The sequence below is a fragment of the Sceloporus undulatus genome, chromosome 3 (assembly GCF_019175285.1).
Source record: "Sceloporus undulatus isolate JIND9_A2432 ecotype Alabama chromosome 3, SceUnd_v1.1, whole genome shotgun sequence".
Taxonomy (NCBI): Eukaryota; Metazoa; Chordata; class Lepidosauria; order Squamata; family Phrynosomatidae; genus Sceloporus; species Sceloporus undulatus.
The window spans coordinates 201,645,017-201,670,961 of record NC_056524.1 but is presented as its reverse complement, the minus strand read 5'-3'; the positions used below and the strand labels follow the sequence as shown (position 1 = coordinate 201,670,961).

General features: G+C 38.7%; 1 protein-coding gene across 3 annotated transcripts; it reads right to left on the bottom strand.

Moving 5' to 3' along the window:
• Window positions 1–606: 606 nt before the first annotated feature.
• DCLRE1A (DNA cross-link repair 1A) lies at window positions 607–25,945 on the bottom strand. 3 transcript variants are annotated; one of them, XM_042460474.1, is made up of 11 exons: window positions 25,886–25,941; window positions 24,501–24,581; window positions 20,905–21,749; window positions 18,258–19,715; window positions 16,164–16,297; window positions 12,984–13,102; window positions 12,356–12,499; window positions 9,976–10,121; window positions 7,817–7,971; window positions 3,674–3,815; window positions 607–1,510 (listed from the first exon to the last, which is right to left on the bottom strand). In XM_042460474.1, the coding sequence occupies exons 3-11, from the start codon at window positions 21,365–21,367 to the stop codon at window positions 1,344–1,346; spliced, it is 2,928 nt and encodes a 975-aa protein (XP_042316408.1). In that variant the 5' UTR covers window positions 21,368–21,749; window positions 24,501–24,581; window positions 25,886–25,941; the 3' UTR covers window positions 607–1,343. The 3 variants fall into 3 exon arrangements, with proteins under 3 accessions (XP_042316408.1, XP_042316411.1, XP_042316410.1); XM_042460477.1 differs by lacking the exon at window positions 24,501–24,581 and having other exon boundaries at window positions 25,886–25,945; XM_042460476.1 differs by lacking the exons at window positions 24,501–24,581; window positions 25,886–25,941 and adding an exon at window positions 24,190–24,346.

Below are 25,945 nucleotides of genomic sequence, written 5' to 3'. Positions count from 1 at the left end.
CCACAATTTGTCTTGGTTCCTGAATCCGAGGTATGCTGTATAACTTTATGATGGAGCTATCTGATAGCCTTTTGCCTGAAGAGCGGGGTATGTATGTATAAATAAATAAATAAATATTCTGCTGACTCAGTACACATGAACTGCACAATGGGGCACTGCAAAGATGTCATATTGAGCAACGGAGACTCCCATTGCACACTGCACATCCGGACGGCTTTCCTCTCACCGCCTAAAAATAGAAATGTTGTATAATGGCACAACTTAGCTTGGCATGGTCACCAGTTGGTTAGCAGTGACACACACACCCCCCCCCCCCCCCGGATGCCAACCTACATGACTAAAACAGCTTGTCACAAGTAATCATGGTAGCCACAAATGTAAAAGGAAGCCAGGTGAGTACTATTAGTTAGAACTGTATGGTCAGCATAGTTTTTCTTAGCAAAGATACAACTGTATGATCGATGTTCACATTGTAAACATAATAGCACCCTCCCTTGAACAGGCTAAACTTCTAAAATTCTTTGGGAACATTCAACCCAACTTTTACTAAAAGACACTTCTTTGTTAAGACACTTTATACAATGTTCCAATACAATATAAATGCATTTAGATAGTTTATTTAAAATATATTTCTTTTATAAACATACAACATAAAAAATCTCATTAGTGTATAGTGCATTATGCATTAATTCTGCTTTATGTGTATGGTGCAGTCAAAGGTTTTTAGAGCTCTTAGCATGATACAAAATTTTCAAATAAGTTAAATAGTTTATGTTTAGGCTTTTGGCTGCCGAGATTGATATTCAGCAGGTGAAGGCTACCATTTTACAGTACATTTCAGCTCTGTACAATGTATCGTGGAATATCTCCAGGGGGTGGGATAAATGAAACTCCTGATCAGATATTGAGTGTTGTTAAAGATTTCAGCTTAAGGACATTAAACCCTTGTTTAGGCAAATTTCCAGGCCCTTGATTAGCAGGAAGTTGTCCCCTTCTTAGAAGAGAATTTCTAAACTTTGGATCTTGGGCACTCCACTGTAGTGAGATTACAAAATATATAGCATGAAATTATCATGCACTAAGATCCTGTCAAACTTGTTTGTCCCACAGCACCCAAACAGATGCTTTAATGTGACAACACTTTCAGCAGTCATCACATTACCAATCAAATTGTAAATTATCTAAGGAGCCTGCATCTCAACAGATTTAATAATTTTCATTATAGAAGGTATCTTTTTGATTAATCAGAACAAGACTCCTGCTACTCCATGATTCAGAGTCAAAGAACAAGACAATAAAATTGAAACTGAGTGTAAGATATAGCAAAAATGTCACTGTAGTTCCTATTTCCATCCAGCAGCATCCATTTTCCAGTCTCTGAAATGCTTTTCCATTTCATTCCTGGCTTTCCAATTACCCACATTTACAGTAGGGATAATCTTTTGTGGTTTCAACCATTGGACAAATCGTTTCATTTCAAGGAAGCTGCTGTGCTCACTGTAAGGAATCCCTGGAAATGAAACAACAATTTACAAGAAATTTAGTTAATGTATTTAGTTGAAAGCTAGCACAATATGCTCTTTAAGAGGGCATGGAAGAAATATTTTAATCAAATAGTGAGTTGATCTTCAGTTTGACCTAACAGTGGAGGAGAAAATTATCTAGCATTCATCTTTCCTGTTACTTATGAGTTAATCTTGATGAAATTAAACTTGATAAGAAACCGAGTCAAAGGAGGTCTTTTTCTGATGTGATTAGCTTGGAAAAGAAAGCCTTGTCAACCATACATCTTCCATTAAACCTGCAAACCTGCAACGGAGAGGTCTTTGAGGAATACTGTGCTTCAAAGAATACATAATGCAAACAACTGCATACTGCTTTTCCAGAACTCAACTTGTTCTTTGTCTCAGATAAGATGGTGTGGGATACTCACCAACAGAATGAGCCAGTAAATCCCCCACTCATATTTTGCGTAAAGTTGTATGAACTCAAGGCAGAGGTATTGTCCTTCGTTCGTCAACCAATGTATAATATAAGACTAATACTATTTTACAGATAGACAGACAGGATTCTTAGGATTACTAGATGATACATGTGAAATACTTCAACACTGTAAGTGCTAAGTACTATCACAAATATTACAGTTGGCCCTCCTTATCCACAGATTTTTTTTATACACGGATTCAAGTATCCAGGGCTTGAAAATATATAAAAAAGTATAAATTTCAGGTATCAAACTTTGATTTTTCCATTTTATATAAGGGACACCATTTTGCTATGCCACTGTATTTAATGGGACTTGAGCATACACAGATTTTGTTATTTGGTTCCTGGAACCAAACCCCAGTAGATAATAAGGGTCCACTTTACTATAACATCATTTGAAAGTGTTATGATTTCAGTAAAGTAAAGCTCTTAGCCACAACCTAACACAGGGTTTCAGGTTGCTCTTAAAACTGCAGCCCTAGGCATATTTCCTCAGAAATTGGACACAGTCCCAGGAAAATGGCCATAGAATTGCAACTCTAAGACTCTATATATCAATAGACCAAGCTGTGCTTACATATGTGCTGTATTGTAACCACAACATTTGGGCCCACATCCTATAGTGTATCCTGATTAGAGTAGAGCCACTAAATCTACTGGATTTACCTTTGTCTACATTTACTATTCAACACTTGATTCAATGAGTTTCCTCTGATTGGGAGTAACTAATAGGATTCTAGCAATGTAGTTGAATATTCTTGGATGGTGCATAACTATTCATCAGTGTCTGCAAGATACCACTTTATTTACTAGGACTGTAGAATGCCTATTGTGTATTCTGCAGTGCACAATAAGTAGGTGCACTGTCTATTCACCAATCAGTTGCACATTGCTGGTGTTCAATAGAGGGATGGTGCAGTGCAACCCCTATGTAACTATGTAAATGTAGATTTATACTACAGAAGCACATTAGATCTTAGCTGTTACAACATCTGTTCTTTAATAAATATTTTCTGGTATAAGATCCAGAGCAGTAAAGAGAAGATCTGTACCTCTATAGCTATATGTGCTTTGGCCTAAGTTCAAGCCATCAGTAAGTACCCTTTTCAGGTTTCTGCAAGGGTGATCTGCTTCCTCCCTGCTAATATGGGAAGGAAAGAAATGGGAGGGTCTTGCTTTTTCTGGCCCCGCACACCCACAGCTTGCAACATCACTTTGCAGTGGACATACTCCTGAGAGAATGACAAGCAAAAGGATAGCTAAACCCTTATCTAAAGTTAAAACCTATGAGTTTGGGTTTATTTCACCACACTCATGGCTTTAAAAGAAGTGTAATTGCTCTGCATGTCATGTGGTCATGCCAAGAAATGTAAGAGATCTCATCAATCATTCCAGTAAATTTGAGATGCCTTTATAAATCTTGTTCTGCTTAGTTATATATCTAACCAAACTGTCTTCATTTTAATGGGTTGTCAAATATATTTGAAAATAATTGCAAAATACTAAAGTCAGGCTTGCTAGTATACAGCATTCAGGATAAACAGGAGGAAGCTGGAATCACAAAGATCACCTCACTGTCCACAAGCATGAGTAGAACTTGTCTAAGCACTACTCTAGATCCAATCCATAATGTGAAAGACAGTCAGAAGAGCATGAAACATATTAAAATGTTCGGAAATTATGCTACCATATATGGTGATTTTCCCTCTGGTCTGAGGTTGGATATCACTCAAAGAGCAGCACCGATCTGAGTAAGTCCATCCAGTGGGTTTAAAAGCCAGAATTTGATCAAATTTCTCAGAAAACTTATTCAAATGGCTCTGCAAACTCTGTTGATAGAAAATAACAGCTGTTATGGAGAATATGAAACACATACTCTGCAAAAAACAAACAAAAAACCTCTAAGAGTTTCTCAATAAAAGATAATAAATGACAACAGGGAGCTTTGTAGGTATATTTATAGATTCTTAAACCATTTCAGAGGAAAAATGTGGCTCTGCTGTCAATACACATACAGGTGGCCCACCATATTCACGGATTCTTTATCCACAGATTCAACCATTCAAGGCTTAAAAATATTTTTCAAAAAAATCCAAGAAGCAAGCCTTGATTTTGCCATTTTAGATAAGGGACACAATTTTACTAGGCCACTGTATATAATGGGACTTGAATATCCATGGATTGGTATCTATGGTGTGTGTGTGTATCCTGGAACCAAACCCCAGTGGATACCAAGGGTCCGCTGTACAGTATTAGTGTAGCCAGTACCGTTTTTATTATTTTGCATTATTCTTATAATTTGCATAATGTTTACTGATTGATTAAATTTACACTCTACCTTCCTTATAAGGGCTTCGGGCAGCTAACAAACTGCACCATATCTGAAAGGGAAGGGAAAGTGCTACAATTTCCAGCATACATGATCAAGCATGGTTGTTTGAGCAGTTCCTGTTTCCTGGGGGAAGGAGGACAGCCAGTTCTCTTCACTCTTTAAATCCTCCACATGCCATGAAAATAGCAACAAGTTGCCTTTCAAATTCTTCTTGCTACTGTTCTCCGAATTACAAGGATTCTTCTTACCCAAAGCACAACTTTCTTCAACTTTCTTTTCTCCTCAGTGACATATCAATTGACTATATTGTATTTTATGATGATTTTTTTAAAGCCAATACTGTATTTACTAAATAATTTAAATGAATATAATTCATTTTATAATAAAATAATACATAATGTCACTTTTATTTTCCTAAAATTGAACACTTAAAAACCAACAACACTATTGACCTAATGCTATAATTCTTAACCTTCTGTTAGCATTGAGAGTGATCCACAGCCCTGTCATACTTGATCATCCTTAATATACAGGACCCCTGTGATAAATGGGAGTCCTTCCATTTATCAGAGCCTTCTTCCCAGATAACTAAGGGTTAAATGTTCGGGGAGATACATTTTAATGAGGTGTTACATCACAACTGATGAGATGGCAACTGTCCAATGAGATGGGCAGTTGGAAGGAAGCATGAACTTTTGAGAGGGTTCTGAGAGAGGTTTTTAAGAAAGCCTGGATGCAACATGAGGCTTTTGTTTGTCTGGAATCCGTTTGCCAGTCTGCCTTCCTGCCTATTGGCTGGTGGTGGCAGTGAGGTTTGCTTTAGATAAAGAAATGTGGTCTCAAGGGATCCCATCCAGCTCAGCAGGAGTGGAGGGGGACTCTAGAGAACCTTCACAGCTCCAGATTCAGTCCGTAGAATCTCCCAGTTAGCAATGGGAAAGATTCCCATTAAAAATCATAGAGAGCTGCACCCAGCTAGAATAGTCAGTATGGTACTTGATAGAATGGTGGTTGTATTTGGCATAAGGCCCTTTCTGTGTTCAATTCAATACTCCAACAAGTAAAACTGTTGTGTAAATTTTGAGACAAGCAACTTCTATGACCACAAAAACTGCTTCACACAATAGACTAATCTTTTGGGCCACGGTCACCTCTCCTCCAACAGCAGCTGCAAGCTCAGAAGCAGTGACAAAAATACTGGCAAATGCTGCACAGCACTTACATGTCTGTCTGAGCCAAAAAGATAAGGTACTAACATACTAAAGCACCTAAAAGTCTTATGAATGAGCAAATATTTCTGTTCTTCTAATACATTAAGATGCTAAAAATGAAAATAAAAGAAAGAACAAATAAAGCTTTACAATAGAGCACCAAAAGATACCAGGCCCCAAGCTCCCATCCTGAAACCAAAGTCACAATACAGGAATGATAGTTCCATGTCAATGAAAAGGTAATTGGCATTATGAGGTGTTTGTTTCTGAGTATGTTAAAACAGTGTGCTGTAGCCATCTATGACAATTATTTTGTAAGGGACACCAAAGTATGTTCATTATGGCAAACTCTTCCAAATTAGAATAGAGCAAAATTTGGGGGATTCAGTTTAATGGTGATTTAATGCTATACGAGGTTTCCAGTTTTATATATCAATGTTTTCAAAGCAACAGGAATACAGCAGGATTAAATAACAAGTACATCTGCTTCTCCTTGACTTTATTAAAACTAAGGCCTGTTACAGACTGCCAAAATAAAGCTGCTTCGGGTCTCTTTGGAGGCATGCTATTTAAATGATGCATGGGTCCTAAGAGTCCGGAGGTCGCACCAAAGCCACACTCCATTCCTAAGCACTGGAGTGCAGCTTTGGGGCATCTTCCGGATTCTTAGGACCCATGCATCATTTAAATAGCATACCCAGAGACCCGAAGCAGCTTTATTTTGGCAGTCTGTAACAGGCCTAAAACTGTAAAATGAATGTGTACTTTCCTCATAAGCACTATAACATTCAGTCAACTGGTGCCAGTGAATTTTATTTTTCAACAATTTTGAAGTGGCATTTTATCCAGTTCTGAAATAGTAAGACTGTAATATCAATTCAGTGTGCATCGATAGAAGTCAGCAGTTAATGACTCATAGGACACATTTCTCAATGACTGTCAGTTATGATTGCTAAATGAAGCCTCTACATTCAGAGGAAAGAGCAATTTATCACTTTGTAACTCTTTGTAACCAGATGAACTACATCCAAGGGTATTAAAAGAACGGCAAATGTAATATTGGAGCCATTGGCAAAATCTTTGAGAACTCCTGGGGAACAGGATAAGTGCCAGCAGACTGGAGAAGGGCAAACGTTGTCCCCATCTCAAAAACAATCAAACACTTTTTTGAACTGCAGCTATAATTTTTATGCAGAAGTTCCCCAAGAGCTCCTCCAGGATGAAAAAAGTTGAGAAAGGAGCTATATTTGGCTTCCAATAGCAATCAGCATTGCGTCTGAAAACTTCTTCAAGAGATTTACTGAAGAACAACTTCATTCTTGTAAACTTGTTCTTATTATCATTTTTTAAAAAACATCGGCTTGATGGTATTTTCTACAATGTTCCATGTACAAAGGCCATTGGGCTATATTTATAGAACACCTAGGTATCTGGTGAAGATGCCTGAGACTGTGGTGATGTAGGGTTTCTTAAGAAGTGAAAAGAGATTCCAAGGAAACCTGGACCACATCCCAAACATTCTGGATACCTGACACTTGTCTGGCTTTAAGTCCAATCTTTTGGTTCTTTTTGCCTTGAAGCTATGACAGTCTAGCCATCACAGATTTAGGGTGCTTTTTTGGTGACCATGCACTACTCTCTGCTATCAAGGTGCTGGGGTCTGTATAGCAGCAAAGGGTTAAACATTTTGGCATGTAGCATTTTTGGCTATTTGTGGGGAAAATACTCTAAATATGACAATAAATTATCATATTCTAGAATACTGTCATGAGGGATAGCTAAAGCCCACCAGACATGGCCTGTTCGGTAAGTTATTCATTATATATTCTATATATTATATATTTTACAATAATTTACAGAAATTTGTAGAGGCCATCTTCTGCCTCCAGTATATTTCCATTTGGTCTTGTGGAGTTTTTCTTCTTCTTAAATTTGAAATTATCAGAAAGGAAGAAGAAAGGAAACAAGAACTACAACATCTCAGTAGATAACAGCAGGTAATACAGTATAAGATAGTATGTTAAAGAAAACCATTTTTTAAAGGACTCGTGTCTTTGAACAACTGCCAAGTTGTCGTGTTCCATGAAACTGTATTAAAGAGAAATACTTTACATCCATGAATTATATTGTTGGCTATTAATTTTTAATTATTTCTTGTCCTGGAAAGGTTACTAGCTATCAAAAAAGCACTAATTATGAGGAGAGGAATAAAATGGAACACCTCTGAGCTTTCCTCCTTGCATTCTAAGATCAGTCTGTAAGTACAAGTGACAGTTTTTAAACTCACCTTAAAATTAATTTGCATCATAGGCAGAAGGTGAAGCAAAGTGTTATTCCAGTCCAGGGTGATAAGGGAATCTATTGCTGCTGATTCCAGGCACTGTAGTGTTTTGTATTTCTCTTGAGACATGCTCACCTTTGAGCCTAGAACATCAGCTATAGCTGCAGAATTAATGGAAGGAAATGATGGTACAATGAAAATGGATAAATAAAATAAAAATGCCAACTAGTATGCTGTGAGGCAATTATGTCATAAGCTACTTATGGCATAATTGCCTCACAGCATAACAGTTGACATAGCACTTGACATAACAGACTGAGCGACTGTTTCCTATTCACATTTACCATTGTGGTATCATTTCCATAAACGTAAATGCCCTTGGAGCTCAATTTAAAAACCTGTCAGCCATGCTGAGCAACAAAAGCTCATGAAGCCAACAAGTAGGGTGCTGCAGGATGATCAGCCCCTTCCTGCCAATGAGCAACAATGTGACAAAGAGTTGTGACTGAATCTCGCAGGCCTACTTCAGTTCTTCAAACCACTGCTCACTGGCAGGAAGGAGCTGGTCACTTCATCTTGTAGAGTCTGCACACAACTCCATTGCTTGGGAAAGGTGACTTTCAGAGGTTGGATTAGGATATGACGTGTAGCTATGATATTGTAGCTATGAATCAGATGCAGCCTTTTTGCCACCAATTTAAAAAAATCTGTTTTGCTGAGAACATACCACAGACACTGCTGAGTTTTGTTTTTGTTTTATAATGTTAATGCAAAATTCCTTGTGCCTCCTGCTCATGGCAGGCTCAAAACATCAGCTAATCCAATATTATTTTACCCCTCATCAAAAATAAGAGTGCTGATCTCAGGGCCTTTTTACACTGCACAGTTATAGCATTATTATTTCAGTTTAACTGCCATGGCTATGGAAACTTAGGGTTTGTAGTTTGCTGAGACACTAAAATGATTTCCCACAGAATTCTAAATACCCCTGCTTAAACTGCAAATCCCAGGGTTTCATAGGATGTCACCATAAAATGAAATCACAGTGCTGTAATTGTGTAGTGTGAAAGGGCCCTCAGCAAAACATTCTTCCAGCTCTACCATCACACCCACTACTTAAAGATGTGCAACGGAAACTTAATAAAATCTGCTTTCTTCATATGTGTGACTTAAGAATTGACTTTTAGGGTTTCTATAGAAAAAAAATTACTATAGTGATAAAATATTCCTACCATGGGTATACTTTTTTGTCACAATCAATATAATATATTGGGACAAAAATATCCTATGCTTTTCCCCAGCAAACCATGGTGCTAAGAAGTAGAACTGGCATGCTCAAGTTATCAGTAGCCTGGCTACTGAACTTTCTTCAGTGGATTGTCAGGGACATTGGAATTCACTGGGCTCAGGAAATACCCCCACATTATAAGATATGTATGTTCCAATTTATTTTATTTTATCCCGCATTTTGTTTGCTGATTTCGAACATTTGGGTGAAAAACACTTGTTCTGCAGATGAACTTTTTTTTTTTTTTGGACATGGAGTATTTTTATAACCTGGTATACACTGAAATTCACATTGCAGTAAAAAAAAAATCCCTTAATTTACATAATCTTAGCACATGCAGATTGAAAGGAAATAGGCATTCCTTTCCTAACTTTGTTACTACAGAGTGATCCAGTCGATACAACTAATTTCTTTTGGGAAGGGAGGGTACTGAAAGTTAAATATGCCTGTTTCCTTTAAAAAAAGCCTTACCAAAACTGAGAGATTTTAAAGTATAGCAATTTAGGTGCAGATCAGGAATGGTTTTAAGAAGTGACAGAAACAGTCATTTCACTGCAGATAATTTCCAATAATTATTGATGTATATGTTTTAGCAATTATAAATTCATTTATAGTTTATTTCACATTGTAGACATAATGCACATACCAAGACACTAAGCCTAAAAGTTTACACACTGCATTACATTTACAAAGCTATTAATACCACCAGAAGATTTAAACTGGAGGGAAAATCAGCAAAATGATGCATGTCATCTACTGTTTTGTCTCTGCACTCAGCACCAAGTAGACTAAAATATTCTGTCTAAGTATTTTTACAGAAATGCTAAAACCTTTAAAGAAGAAAGTGTAAATCATAAATTCTTGAGATCTTACATACCAAGAAAGACCTTTTCTTTTCCGATAGAATAGGTACCACAAACAACTAATGTTCGAGGGTTTATGGTTATGGTCTCAAAGGCAGTATTGACAGCAAACTGGATCACCTCTTGCTGGGAAGGAAAAGTGTATTCAGGACTGCAGTATCTAAGAAATGGGAATGGAAGACATAAATAAAGGATAAATTTCATTAGAAAACTGGGATGTTGCTCTATTCAACAGACTATATAAGATGCCTGTAAAAAAAGGGTGGGTGCAGATTTGGTTGAAGTACAACTCCACGCAGCCCTAACCAGCATAACAAATGATGAAAAATGCTGGGAATAAGAGTAGGGTAGAGTTATAATTTAAATACTGAAATAGGAAATTGAAGAGAAAGAAACATAGGGCGGTACAGACCGGCACTTTGTGCCGGCCTGACCGTGAACTAGGGCTGCGGTAGGGCAGAGTGTTCATATGCTCCCAAACCCTATCTTGGTGTGCGCCCATCCATACAGGGCAAGCCATGATGACGCACATGTGTCACATCGCCCAAATAGTGCTGGTTGAAAAGGACATAATGATGGCATGTGAGCACCACTATTGCACCCTTTCCAGGAAACTGCTTACAGCAGCCTCTTTTTGTTCCCAAGAGGGAGCAGATCTGTCGATCCCCATAATCAGAATTGCAGTGTCATGCCAAAATAGCTAATGGTAGGATATGTAAATTGATGCAGCGCAAATAACAGTTATTGCTTTTTAATAGCTGATCCCCAGTGCATATGCTGAAAGCCGCACCAGAAGAAGTGGCACCACATGCTGGAAAGAGTAATGGGGCTTACACCTGTGGCACACTGCCACAGGCACGAGCCCCATTAGCTTTAATGGGGCTTGAGCATACGTGGAATTTCCCTTATGGGGGGGGGGGGGGTCTGGAACAGATCCCCCGCGTAAGGGAAGGGACCACTGTACTAGTGAAGAAATGGGGATTTAGAAAAAGGAGGAAGGAAAGGCTCTTGCTATATTTCTGCCTCATATCATATAGATTTTGTGACTTGAAAGAGTCCTAGAAGACATTTGCAAATGTTTCAGATGAGGGACCAATTCACTAGCATTTAACTAGAGAAGTGTTCCCCAAACTGTGCCCTTTAAGAGATTTTGGACTTCGGCTCCCAGAAGCCTCAGACATGGTGGCCAACAGCCTGGAATTCTGGCAGCTGAAGTCCAAAATCCCTTAAAGAGTACAATTTGGCAACCTCTGAACTAGACTTTAGTGGAAGTGACATGAGCAACTGATTCTGTAAGCTAGCCCATAAGGCAGGGGTAGGTAAAGTGTGAGCCATGGGCCATAGGTGGCTCCCATTGCTGTTTTTGTGGCCCTCCAGCAAAAAAATAAAAATAAAATTAATCCCAAGTGCTCTTTTTGCCCTCAAATGCATTCCATGGGGCACAAAGTGCACTTTCATAGTTGGGGCTTCCTGGGAGAAATTTTAAGGGGACAAAACACTAGGTTTTAAACTAGAAAAGAACAGAAAGTGACCTGATAGTCATTTCTGTTGTTAGGGGAAAAAAAAGGACTGTCCTAAGCCTAGAATGTCCCCATGTCCCCTAAAGACAATTATGGGAGGAAATGTTGTTCTTTCTTATTTTTTGGCAGGGTTGGAAGGGTTTCATCCTCCAAAGTCTTCTAGGAGCTTCTGTGACTGTAAAACATCTGTCAGTTGTCCACCTCTGCCATAAAATAAGCCTAGTCATCATAAATTATATTGTCTGGATTACAGTGAGGGACCTGATGAGAAAATTCTAATTTATTCTGGATTACACTGTATTTAGGGGACATTATGGCTATTATTAAAACACAACAACCAACCTTATTATTGAGATCGTACTGGAGAGATCTCAATTTATTGCCTGGTTTCAGGAAGTCCCTGCTTTAGTGCTGAAGAGTTAGTTCCTTTCAGAAAGTTCCTGGATTCCAAATATGTATTTGAAGTACCTGAAAAGGTCATGTGTGTGACTCTCCACTTAAAAGTACCTTTTTTGCCTAGAAAACTATTGCCTAGGAATCTTTGAGGTCTAAAATATAATGGGGTACCACACTAAGAGTGAATGGAAGAGGCAAAGTATTATGCAAGATAACAATTGCTTTAGTCCTTTCATTGCTCTGCCATTGGAAACAGAGCAGCAAAAACATAACATCTGTTCAGTGAGTAAACATGGGCCTGGAACAGGAAACAAAATGAACTGTCCTTACTGCCAGATAGGTTCATGAAACTCTTATTTGGCATCCTTACACTCAATATTACTTGACAAATGTGGTGTCCAAAGAATGTACTCAAAAGTAAGCAAATGTGTTTTTATTGTGATGAAATACAAAGTTTAATTAATGGAATGTAACTTACGTTGTATCTAAGTAGAGAGTATTAACTTTCCGGCCAATCAGAAAAGGATAATGCTCCATAGAAGGATCTGCCCTGAAGTCTCCTGTGTGTAGTATAACAGTCCCATTTGGGAAGGTGAATAGAATCATTGCAGCACCAGGACAACTGCCAAAGAAGAGAAGGGAGGAAATGGAACTCTGATTTGGAATCCACATAACTTCAAACATGAATTATAGCAATTTAGCAACAGCTTTCTTAGGGGCAAAAGAGACCTCCCCTAAAGAAAACTGGACTGTGGTCGCAGCAACCACATGCCACAGCCCCAATCTGGTCAGAATCCAGCCCAAACAGGAGCAGCAAAGAGCCCTCTTATTTGGGGCAGATTGAAGCTGCCCCACTGCAGTGCCAGCCGGTTTTCAGCTTGGAGGCGTGTGCCATCTAAACACCACACCCCCAAGTCACCTGGAAGCCATTTGGTGTGTGATCGCCAGCACAACTTCCGGGTGACGTAGGGATGTGGTGCATGTAAATGGAACATCCCCCAAGCTGGCTTGAAGCAGGCTGAAGCTGCTGGTCTGTTCTGGCCCACAGTTAACTACACCATTTTAATTATGATTCATTGAAATGTCAGCCCGTCAAAGATACATACTGATTAGCATCAAGCAGCACCACTTTGATGCCATCTATTATGCATTCTCTATTCATTGGCAGAATATGGATATGTTTTTCTGGCACTCGAAGTTTGCTCTTCACCAGATTTCCAGTTATCTGAAAAAAAGAAAGTGGTTAGCAATGTACTCATGTTTCATCAGTTCCTAACAACCCCATTTGTAGCTGATGTAAAAAGACTAAAGTAATCATCTCATATTTTACAATAGCTTTGATATTTTTGCTTGTCTCCTAACAATGAATAACACATTTCATTAAACTTGAAGCTATATAGAGCAGAGAGACAAGAATGAACAATGGAAGTCACCAAGATACTTCTTTCACTTGAAGGTCTTGCTGAGTGCATGTTAATTTACAGGATATTTATAAAGAGAGTTCTATGCCATATATATATATAATCAATAAACGCAATAGAAAAACAGTTTTAAGAATGAGCTGAAATCAGAAATCCCAAAGTTTGTTATTCTTCCACTACAAGTGTACTGCAAGACTAATATGAATTGATTTCCCAATTATCTCCTAGACAATCGCATAACTACTCTTTCTCTCAATTTAGTATGTCCTGGTGAATGGTCATAATGATTTGGTTGCACTGCTGAAGATAAATTTGGGCTTCACCATTTAGCATACATACTCATGTATAAGTTGACGTTTTGTATAGGTCAAGGGCAGGGTCTAGGGCCACAATTATGGATTTTGGTATGACCCATAGATAAATCAAGGATAAAACTTAGGAGCGTGTAACAAACAATTATTTTCCTCTCCTTTAAAAATACATAGAGGGGACATGCTTAGGAAGAGCTAAAGAGAAGGAGAGGATCTGTTTATCTGAGGAGTTACAATTGATGGGGGGGTGTATAAATGGCACTGCTGATCTTAAAAGTCTACATTTATACAAATACAGCAGGGAAAGGAATATAAATTACAGTAAGAAAAACAATGAAAATGCAGCCTGAGAGAAAACAGGGGTATGGTAAAAGAGCAAGGCAAGCAACCTGTTAGAAACACAGCACAAAGGCTGTCACAAGAGGCAGTCAAGAAGCACTCTTAGCATAAAAGCAAAACTCCCCATTGCGCCAAGCAGAGAAAGAAAGGCAGCCCTCCCTCCACCTACTTTTTTGGCCCAGCAGTGTTCAACTGCAACATGGAGAAGCCCGAAAAGAGACTGTAGTGGCCATTTTAAATAGAGGACTAGTATATAAGCCTCTCTGTAAAGACTGCTTCCATACCCTGCCACATTTAGAGGGGTTTCTTGCCTCTGCTTCTTATCACTGCTTTTGCACTGGGTACCTAATCCAGCATTGACCCATGTATACGTTGACCCAGTTTTTGGGGGTTGATTTTTTGTCAAACTTTTTTTTTGACTTGTACATGAGTATATATGATAATAATTTTCCTCATTTTATAGATTAAGACCATCTTCCATTTGGTTAGGACAGTGACACAAACAAGGACCTAGTTACTTGGTATGCAATGGCTAAATCAAACTGGTGAGTCTGCAGAAATCTTGCCAAGAAAACCCCTCGATAGGCTCATCTTAGGGTATCCAAAAGTCAGAAACAGCAACAACATGTGCCCATTTGTCCATATTATAATGAGCAACAGTAGTTTATCAGTAATATAAAAGTGACTACCTCTCTAAACTTGAAGCTATTGGTAGGACAATGGGACAAAAATTATCAAAAGAAGTCATTAGGGATTTTACATTCAGATGTGGGGCTACTGAGTGAAGCTGTAGGCTTCCAGGACTGACTAAAAAGCTTGTAGGCACCTCAACAGAAGGGATGGGTAAGAGGGGTGTATATAATAGCAACAGAGCTCTGCTCTCAAGCTTTTATTCCTCATATTATATTCAGGGAAGTAGCCAAGGGGGGGTTCTTGGGGTCCGGACCCCCCCCCTTCCATTAGAAAAATGAATGGTGCGTGCTGCTGCGCCGCTGCGCTCAAGTCCCATTATAATGGTGGCACTTAGTCTGGACCCCCCCTTCCTAAAATCCTGGCTACGTCCCTGTTATATTACTAAAGCTAAGAATCTTCCGCATATTCTGAGAGCTAGGGAGCAATCGGCAGAGAAAGTTGAGTTTAAGGCTTTTGAAACACAGTGAATAACAAGACCTTGATCCACAAAAGTAGTATAATTGACATATTCTATTGATTCATGGGACTAAATGGGTGAAAGACATCTTGCACTTAACAGTTTGCAACTGAATGGTTTTCATAAAAAAGCAGAGAGATTATCTTTTTTAGAACTCCATTCTTCTCTTTTCTTTTTCTATTCAGCCTCTTTCATTTTCTTTGTGTATTTCCAGAGTGGGCAATTAGCGAATGGTAAAGTTAAAACAAAATTGCTTAGTATCTTATTTGAAGTAGTCTAAATACCCTGAAGGCACCAGATCCCATTTCATCTTGGAAGGCAAGCAGGGTCAGCCCTGGCTAATACTTGGATGGGAGACTGCCAACAAATACCATGTGTTGTAGGCTATATTTCAGAGGAAGAAACTGGCAAATCCCCCCTCTGTATATTCATTGCTTAAGAAAACCCTATGAAATTCATGGGGTTGGCATAAGTTTTGAAGGCAGGTATGCCTGCACATGCACATACACCTTATTTGAAAGCATCTAACATCACAGATATCAGCCCACCTGTGACTTTGGGGAACGAATGGGGTAGACAGAGAATGAAACATGGAGATGCAATTTACCCCCCTTAATCTTACAAACCCTTTTATACGGGGGGGGGGGGGGCAGGGAGGGCTCCTCTGTTATAAAATCCTAGAAAAAAAGTGTTTGACAGAAAATAACCAAAATCATATTTTGAAAACACTATTGCTATCTTTCCACTTGGTGGTCTGCATGTGTTCCCTCTCTCAGCATTATATTTTACAGTTCCACAAACTGAACTACAGAGGATTAGGGTGGGGTGTAGAAAAGCAGCATCGTAAAGAGAACTAACATCAAAAAAAAAGGTGAAGAAAAGTGTTAAGAAATTTCAATAACTCCAGCTATCCCTTGCTCTCAAGGGATCAGATCTCAAAACAGAACAAAAGTATTTGCCTGTTCAGTTTCAGAAGTTGATGTTCCAGCTGTGTATCATTATCATAAAGAGACAATCTAAGTTTTAGCTATTTTTACATTTCACATGATCTTGCAGTAAACATACCTTATTGCAATATATTGGGAAGGAAAATGTTTTTGTTAGACCACCATAATGATCAGAATGGAAATGTGTGAGGAAATACCCCTTGCATCCTTCGATTTCTCCATATTGGAATGCATCAACTACAAAACCTGTTCCTACAAGAAAACAATAGAATAAAAACCAGTGAGAAAACAAGAACTAAAGCTCCCAAGGCTTAAAACATCATCAACATGTTAGCAGCAATTAGTTGAGGTCTGAAAATAAAACAAAGGGAAGATTAATCAGTACCGTTTTAAGAAGGAAACTGAACAGAAAATGTACCATAATCTGTACTAGCTCTCAGTTTGTAAATCCAACAAGAGCAATATTATATGTGGATGAATTTCTATCCACTATTACCTGTGTATTTTAATTTCTTCCACTTTGCCATAAATTCCTATTTTTCTTTAGTGTTCGCACACAAAACATGATAAATCAAAATTAAATAAGATAATTTTTAAGAGGTTGCGTAAAATGGGTAAATTAAACAAATGTACTCAAATATAGTTAATTAAAATTATAGTGGATTTTTAGCATAGAATCCTAGCATACTTGAGTATGGGGCTTAAGACCTACAAAGATACTGTATATCAGCAATTACTGTTGTAGGCGTTAACCAGAGTAAGAAGAAGGGCCCTCCCTCCAGTCCATCTGCCTTGGTCCAGGCCTCAGAGGGAGAGAAGATCTGCTGGACTTTTCCTCTTCCCCACTACCATTCCCTTCTCCATTTGTGTCTTGTCTCTTTAGATTGTAAGCCTGAGGGCAGGGAAATTTCTAATTAACAATTTGTAAGCCGTATAATAAATATTATTATTATTATTATTATTATTATTATTATTAATCTCAACTCATGGTGACCCTATGGATGAGATATCAGCTTCTGAAGTATGAAAAGAAATAGTTTCCAGTTGTGAGAATAATTCCCAGAATTTGTCTTGTATGGTTCAATATGAAAATACATTCAGTGTATTTCAAGTAAAAGATCTTGAAATGTGAATTGTTACATTTTTTTTTGCAGGCTAGTATAACTCAATATCCTGAGGGAAAAATGTGCACATATTTCATATACAGAAATTATACCATTACATGGAAAACCTTAATGCTGACTATGCATGCAGCAGTACGCATGCAGCAGCCTTATATATGTCTGACAGTTAGCCAGGTAAACTCAATGGGACTGTTTGGAGTAGGTACAGAACAGAATTGCACTGTAATCTTAGACTGCAAAGAAGAGAAGAGCAATAAAGGTCTCACAGCACAATCCTATTTATCTCTATTCACAAGCAATTTCAGCTAAGTTTAATGGTATTTACCTCCAGATAAGTGTGTATAGGACAGCAATCTTAGGAAGTCTAAGAATGACTTAGGGGCTAAACAGACCACCCCCTTGCGCTGCCGCCCGGGCGGCTTCAGAGCACAGCATTTTGACACCACATGCTCTGAAACTGCCCAGAAGCCAGCTTCCAGCTGCCCACATATTGGCCAGCTTCTAGATGCTCCAGCAGCGTGGCTTTTGCACATTGCCAGAGCCATAAAGCCAGCTTCCATTCAAGGTGGGATGAGAAAAGCTAGCTTTTAGCTAGCACAAAAAGGAGTGGTTCTCTGCTGCTCCTTCTTTGGCTGGCAAAAAAGAAGATTGGGGCTGCAGCATGAGGTTGCTGAGGCCCCAATCTGTCTTTGGAAGGAGCAGCCTTGTGTCACCCCTTAGAAGCACAATCTTATTTTATAGTATATTTTCCCTACATACTTTCATATATATATTTAATTGGTCAAGTCTGCTTCTGTAGGAAAATGAAGCAACCACTGTTGAGTACTGGGTACGCTTCTGCACAAAATTAGGCTTGCAGTAGATAGCCATGAACATGTTTTTAAAAAAAACTATCACATTTCTATTTATAACTAAAGAGATTTTTTTGTAGCTGATTAATACAAAAGAGCCAAGGGGTTTAACAGAGAAGTGCAGAGGCTGGTGCAAAATACATTTTATATGAATTGAAATGGATTTTTATATTTAAGAAGAAAACCTATCAGCACAGTGGAAGAAGTACCTATAACAACATTAAGAAACTGAGGTACCTGGAATCTTCTTATAGAAGGGGCACTGCTTTTTTCTTGTTTCTTCTTCATCAGGACATGACTCTCTAAACCTCTTTCTCCACCTTCTCTGTCCACCAGATGTTGCATCTTCTGGGATAGAATTTTTGCTTGAACTTTCAGTGATACCATCTGAGTCTCCCACTGATCCCTTAGCTTTCCTCTTTCGAGATCTAGGCCTTGTTCCTATGGCAGCTGATGGACTCAGAGTGAGCATATTCTCAGAAACATTTTTCTTCTCATCACCCTCCATTTTTGCCTTGGGTTGTAATCCAAAGAAAACACCTATGTCCATTTGTTTGAGTTCTTTGGCAGGGTTGCATTTGACTTGAGTGTTTGCAGCAGGAACATATGGCAATATTTTAGAGACTGGACCGGGAAAAACAGGCATAGCAATGCTGTTACAAAACCTTTCTTCTTTTTCTGTTAATGAGTATGAATTGTTAGGACCTAGCCTATTTCTACCACCACCAGTAATAGTTTTAGCCAAGCAACTAGCTTCTTTTTGGTCAAACAGAAAAGGCATAACACCATCTTCTTTGAATCCTGGAGACAATGACTTGTTCTTAACAGCTGAATCTTCACCAGCCCAATTACAGTTGCTCCGCCCATGTCCACCTGTATTAAGAGGAGAATTCAGGTTAAGCCTCTCAAATGGTTCCTTACTTTTATTATACTCGATAGGAATACTATGGTCTTCTGTGGGAAGTTTTAACAGTTCAACATTTGTTGAATCGTAAACTCTGTTAACTATTTTACCCTGGGAGAGAGGCTCAGAAGTCCTATCAGTGTACTGAAGGGTATTTATCATTTTAGATTTGTTTCTTGTACAAGCTTGTATTCTTTCAACATAGCAGTGATTAAATGTCTTTAGCTCTGAGGCATTAAACACAGAACTTCCATCTTCTTTGCTCTTCTCCTCTATGCCTCTTATGTCAAATTGTTTTTTTCTAAAGTATTTTGTCTCTTCTGCTTCCTCTTCTTCTGTGAGTATAGCCTCTTCCCCATCTGTATTAAGTGGAGAGTACGAAATCTCACAATCACTGGAGTCAGCGGTGAATGTATTTGGTTGGTAAGAGCCATGCTGACTCTTTAGATCTTCACCATATTCCTGAAAAAGGGAGCCAAAGAATCCAACATGTTTTGAACCATCTGTACACTGTATTTTATGTTCAGATTCTTTAGTATTTTCTAAAGAGATGATTTTGTTGGTTACATTCATAGTGTTTGCAGGTACATTCTGGGAGTCATTCCGATCCTGTAGCACCCTGTTGCATTCAATGGATAGAAGAGCACCAGACATAAAGGAATTAGTCTCTGTGCTACTTGATGACAATTCAGGGACATATTCCCCAGCTCTGCTTGCTGCAAGAAGTAAATGGCTATACCGTTTGTAATGAGAAGGAATGGTTGAAGTGCACAGAAGACCATCAGGGCACTCTAATGGGAAAAGAAAAAAGGGGTTAGTAGTGGTATAAGCCTATAACTGTAAAAAAACAAACCCAAAAGAACAAGAACACAGCCTTGGATCCAATTCTAGACTATTTAACAGATAAGCAAGACCTATTAATTTGATGACATACTATTTAATGAAAAATAGAATCTTTTTAAGCAGAATAAAGTTAATTTGAAATGAATTTACCCGTATCCAGGTAACTGTTATTAGAACCAGCTCAAAATATTCTTAATCATTAGATATTATATAAAATAATGTTTAATTGCAAACTTCCAAATGCCTTTGAGAACAAAAAGCCAGATAAATACAAAATATGTTCTTAATACTTTACCCTTATAGCTAAAAGAATTGTACAAATGCGTTTGTACTTAAAGCCACCTTGTTTGTTCTTAAGGCCACCTTGTTATAGGCACAGAACTGATTTTTTTTCTGTTCTAAAATTTAATATTGCTTTTTTATTCTATAGAGAAGGAGTTCTCAACCTGTGGGTTGCAAACCCTTTGGAGGCCGAACAACCCTTTCACAGGGGTCGCCTACGACCATCGGAAAACACATATTTCCAATGGTAGCAACAAAAATAATTTTATGGTTGGGGGTCATCACAACATAAGGAACTGTATTAAAGGGTCGTGGGATTAGGAAGGTTGAGAACCACTGCTATAAAGCAATACTGGTGCAAAACACACTGCAGAAATCATCCAGTTTGAGACCGCTTTAAATGTCCTGGCTCAGTGCTAGGAAATTCTGGGAACTGTAGTTTTGTGAGGCATTCAGCTTTCTCTGTCAGAGAGCTCTGGTGCCACAATAAATTACAATTCCCAGGATTCCCTAGCACTAAGCTAGGATCATTAAAGCAGTCTCAAACTTGATTATTTCTGCAGTGTGTTTTGGACCATCTTCAGTTGTAATTCCGGTTTTCAATTTTACATTTTTTAAAGCTGCTCAAAGAAAATCTGTGTAAATAAGTTCTGAGAAAGCAGGTTCTGCCATCTCTCTCTCTCTCTCTCTCTCTCTGTGGCACTGGCTGTGTGTTTTATCAACAGCCAGACATAAATAATTAGTAGGTGAATGTTCCTCTGGCAAACTGTAGAAATATGCAACAACCTGTTTCAAAGAAGAAAAACGAGTTATACACATATTAAAAAAATGTGTTCACTTCCACCATGACTGTACCTTTCTCAGCCATGCTTGTGCCATCCAGACATTCTGTGACGTGCCACTGAGGTGTCTGTATCAACAGCAAAGAGAAAGGCATCTGGCAGCTTGGGCAGTACCCTTCATAAACTGGTCGTGGTTTTGATGGGCTTTGTTTCTTGTAGTTTTTGTTTGGCTTTGCTGAAGCTGGTGAAATGCCTTCCTGTGACTGTACAACAGGGATATCATCAGATACTCTACACTGCTGCTCTGGTTTTAAGGGTGTTTGGCTATCTCTTTTCCTCGGTCCTTGCTTGGTCTTCCTTGGGGTCTTTCTTTCTTTTGAAGCCATCCTTTTGTTACTTTGTTGTGACTTATCTTTTCCATCATTTGATTTTTGTACATTTTTAGAGATAGACTCCAAATCATGGCTTACTAAATTTAACTTTCTAATAGATTTGTACTCCCAAACATCTTCCTCCAATAGGCAATCCTCAGACATGATAACCCATCAAAAAACAAAATGCTCTTTTAAAAAATACGGTAGTAATTTGAGGTTTTCAGATGTGCATACCAGTTTGTATTTCTGCAATTGCTTTTTCTCCCCAGCGTGTATAACTAAAATTATCTCATGCCATTTTAAAAATTAGATTTGGCTATATAGTTTAAATACTATAAGTACTAATATAGGGTTAATAGTCCAAAAGGTATAAAAAGCCTGGACTTTTTAGTCCAATGAATTACACTGAAAAACAAAGTAAAGTGCATGTAGAAAAGATGCATCTTCTTCTTAGAAGGTAGGTACTTGTAATGATAGTTTATGGGAAATTTGGATAGGTCATGTCAGATGTGTTCCACTGACTTCTTCAATTTCTGAAATGCTTCTGAAATACAGATCAATAAAAACAAATAAAATTATACTTAATGGATTAAGTAATTTTACTTAACATGACACTTAAACACAGTATAAATATCCAGAAGGATATTTTGAATGCAATGCTCTGAGCAACAAAAAATACAGAGATATATGCCAGAGATTAATATCTCAACAAGGCACTACTTTGTGGATTACTATTGTCTAAGCATCACCTAGTGCGGTAACTCACGATATCGCCCCACTTCACTGACCTCTTCCTATACCACACCGTACAGAATCCTTAATTATGCTTTTTGTAATAATGTTGCTCATAAATTGTAATTTATGTATATCACAGAATGTAATTGCAATAGTTGTGATATAAACAGCTAGCAAAATTAACATTACTGTTTACCTTTAAATTACAGTAATATACACAAAGCCTAAATGTATTTATGTGTACATAGTTTCATATGGTTAAAGTGAAAATTTGGTAAGATGCAGTGATGGTTTTGTACAGTACACAGTGATGTTTTTAAAGAACACTGAAAAATAATAAAAAATAAATATTAACATTTTAAATAAATAAATAAAATTTAAATTTTATTTTTAAAAATCTGAGGCTCCTTTTCTCTTCCAGTTGTGCCCCACCCCACTCAAACCATCTCATCAGCATTTTAAAGGGATGCAGGCAAACGTTAAATCACTATATAGCATATATGGAATATAGCACTATAACAGTGTAGTGTGATATGCAGCTCTGATGATTGTATTACCATTTGTGTTGTGTGCCCTCAAGTCATTTCTGACTTATGGTGACAGTAAGGCAAAGTTTTCATAGGGCTTTCTTGCAGAATTTATTCAGAGGGGTTTTCTTTTGCCTTTCCCTGAGGCTGAGAGAGTATGACTTGCATAAGGTCACTCAGTGGGATTACCATGATTGAGTGGAGATTCAAACCCTGGTATCCAGAGTCACAGTTCCTCAGTCAAACTACTATGGCGACATCCACAATGCAAAAATAATCCAGTTTGACACCACTTCAACTGCCCTGGGTCAATGCTATGGAATTCTGTGATTTGTAGTTTGTTGTGGCACCAGAGCTCTCTGACAAAAAGGCTAGATATTTTACAAATATCACCGAGCCATGGCAAAGTGGTGTTAACCTGGATTATTTCTACAGTGCCAATGCAGCCTATGCTGTCCTTTATAACCTAAATTGCTCAACTGTAAAATATAAAGGCTGTATTTCGAATGTACACAGTTTATAGTCATCTTTCTATCCCTTTGGGAAACAGAACATTGGAATTGAATGATTCCACCTTGTTTGTTTTCATTAAGCATTGCTGTGTCTGCATTCTAACGATTTTGCAGGTGAAGGCTTAAACTTCACTCTGTCAGTGTCCTCCACTGCAGAAAAGGTGCCAGGGTTCCTGTTTTGACGACCTCCCCAAATAGGAAAAAATGCCAACCTAGAATAGAACGTTGTCTCTCCTTTCCCAAGTTTCTACTGTCTCTGTGTATGTGTGGTGAGGGGGCTTATAGAAGTGTTGGACTAAAACAATATCAGATCTCTTCATCTTCAAGATCCTATTTATATCAGCACAGTAAACAAAGAAGGAAAACTAAGTCTATGGCAGTCTTAGGCAAGCAATTCTGTTCATGCTTACATGGGAGCAAGTCCCACTGAGTTAATGTAGGATAGGATTACTTCCATGCAACTGCATAAAGAACTGTTGCCTTAAAGAGACAGAACAAGATTTGCAAGTCAATCCCAAATCCCTTGCCTGAATTTTTAATCATTAAGGGTGGGGAAAACTGCAACCCACCAACTGTGGTTGGAGTACATTTCTCACCAACTTCAGCATGGGTACTAAAATGAAACAAGATCTGGAGAACTACAGCTTTCCTTGCTTTTGCAGTAGAGGGGAGGGGAGGGGAGGCATAGGATACACTAACTCAGGTGAGTAGAAAACAGCAACACGAAGCATGAAGATTAGTAGACATGCATCTACACTGCAGAAATAATGCAGCTTGACACCACGTTAATGGCCATGGCTCCGTGCTACAGAATCCTGGGAATTGTAGTTTTGTGAGGCACCAGCATTCTTTGGCAAACAAGGCTAGAGACCTTGTAAAACTATAAATCCCAGGATTCCATAGGATGAATGGCACAAACAACATTGTTTCTACAGTGTAGATGCACCCTGACTTCATCTAGTATTACTTCCATGCAAGCGCACAAAGAAATGTTGCCTTAAAGAGAAAGAGCATGGTTTGCAAAGTCAATCCCAAATCCCTTGTCGGATTTTTGAATCACCAGGGATGAGAAATCTTGTGACCCACCAGCCGTGATTGGACTACAATTCTCATCTGGAGGGCTACAGGTTTTCCTCTCCCCCACTTTTTTTTTTTTTTTTTTTTTTTTTGCAGTAGAGGGAGGGGAAAGAGAGAAGCACACATAGGATACCTTAATATCTGTCAAGTGAGTAGAAAGCAGCAGCTACAACCAAGAAGACTAGTAGAGGTGCATCTACACTGTAGACATAATGTAGTTTGAAATTGCTTGAACTGCCATGGCTCCATCATCCTAAATAATCCTGGGATTTGTAGTTTTCTGAGGCACTAGTATTCTTTGGCAGAGAAGGATAAAGACCTTGCAAAAGTACAAGATCTGCTGAACTGATGAACATAAAGAAAACAAAAATAATGACCATGGAGGATCTACACAAATTCAACCTAGACAATGAGGAAATAGAAACAGTGAAAGACTTTCCATACCTTGGATGAAACATCAATCAGAACGGGGACCGCAGTCAAGGAATCAGAGAACTGGGAATGGGGAGGACAGCTATGGAGGAACTAGAGAAGATAATAAAGATATAAAATTGAGCATGAAAGTTAGAATCATACAAGCCATTGTCACCATGTACGGATGTGAGAGCTGGACAGTGAAGAAAGCGGATAAGAAGGAAATCAATACATTTGAGATGTGGTGCCTGAGAAGAGTGCTGAGGACACCGTGGACAGCCAAAAAGGGCAGCCAAAAAGACAAACAAATGCGTCCTAGAAGAGATCAAGTCAGAAATATCTTTGGAAGACAAGATGACAAAGCTGAGTGTCGTATTTTGGATATATCATGAGAAGGGAAGACTCATTGGAGAAGACAATAATGTTGGGAAAGTTGGAGGGATGTAGAAAGAGAGGAAGGCCGCATGCTACATGGATGGACTCTATTAAAGAGGTCACAGGTATGAAGTTGCAGTAACTAAGCAGAGCAGTAGAGGACAAGGAGTCTTGGAGATGTCTCATCCACAGGGGCTGCATCCACACTGCAGAAATAATCCGTCTTGACACCACTTCAACTGCCATAGCTCAGGTCTATGGAATTCTGGGGTTTGTTGAGTTTGTTTGGCACCAGAGCAACTACAATTCCCAGAATTCTACAGTTCCCAGAATTCCATAGCACTGGGCCATGGCAGTTAAAAGGGGGCCAAGCTGGATATTTCTAGACTGTGGATGTAGCCAAAAAGCACATCTCCCAGGATTACATAAAATGGAGCTACAGCACTTAAAAGTGGTGCCAGGCTGCATTATTTCTACAATGTTAATGCACCTTAGGAGGCAAAAAGCATTCTTTCCTCCCTTGCCAGGGCCTTGACATGCCCAGGCAGTGCCCGTTGGACTCCTGCCTATTAAATGAATGGCACTTCACTTTAAGGTCCAAAACACACTGCAGAAATAATCCAGTTTGAGACCACTTTGACAGCCCTGGGCTCAATGCTAGGGGATTGTGGTTTGTAGTTTGTGTGTGTGTGTGTGTGTGTGTGTGTGGGTGAGAGAGAGAGAGAGAGAGAGAGAGCGCCCTGGTGCCACAATAAACACAATTCCCATGATTCCTTATCACAAGCCAGGGCAGTTAAATCGGTCTCAAACTGGGTTTTTCTGCAGTGTGGACTAGATCCAAGAGAGACCCAGTTCTCATCTCAATGACACCAAGGAGGAAAAGAGAAAGCCACATTTTTATCCCGCTTTACTATTACATTTCAAACCTCCTTTTCCCTCCTTGGCAGCGTTTTCCCCCTCCCCAAACGCCTCATGCCCTTTCACACCACCCATAGTAATAATAATACTAATAATAAATAACAATAAAGCACGATCTTTACATCTTCAAACCCATTTCTTCCCATCTCTGCTATTATTCCAAGCACCTTCCTCCTTCCTTC

What these genes read in the sequence shown, in the direction of transcription:
- DCLRE1A (XM_042460477.1), bottom strand. Translation starts at nt 21,367, where the DNA reads ATGTCTGAGGATTGCCTATTGGAGGAAGATGTTTGGGAGTACAAATCT. An exon ending in AAAAGAAAAGGTCTTTCTTG is followed by an intron (nt 7,972 to 9,975) that starts GTATGTAAGATC and finishes TTAATTCTGCAG; the next exon opens with CTATAGCTGATGTTCTAGGC. An exon ending in AGGGAAAATCACCATATATG is followed by an intron (nt 1,511 to 3,673) that starts GTAGCATAATTT and finishes TTTCATTTCCAG; the next exon opens with GGATTCCTTACAGTGAGCAC.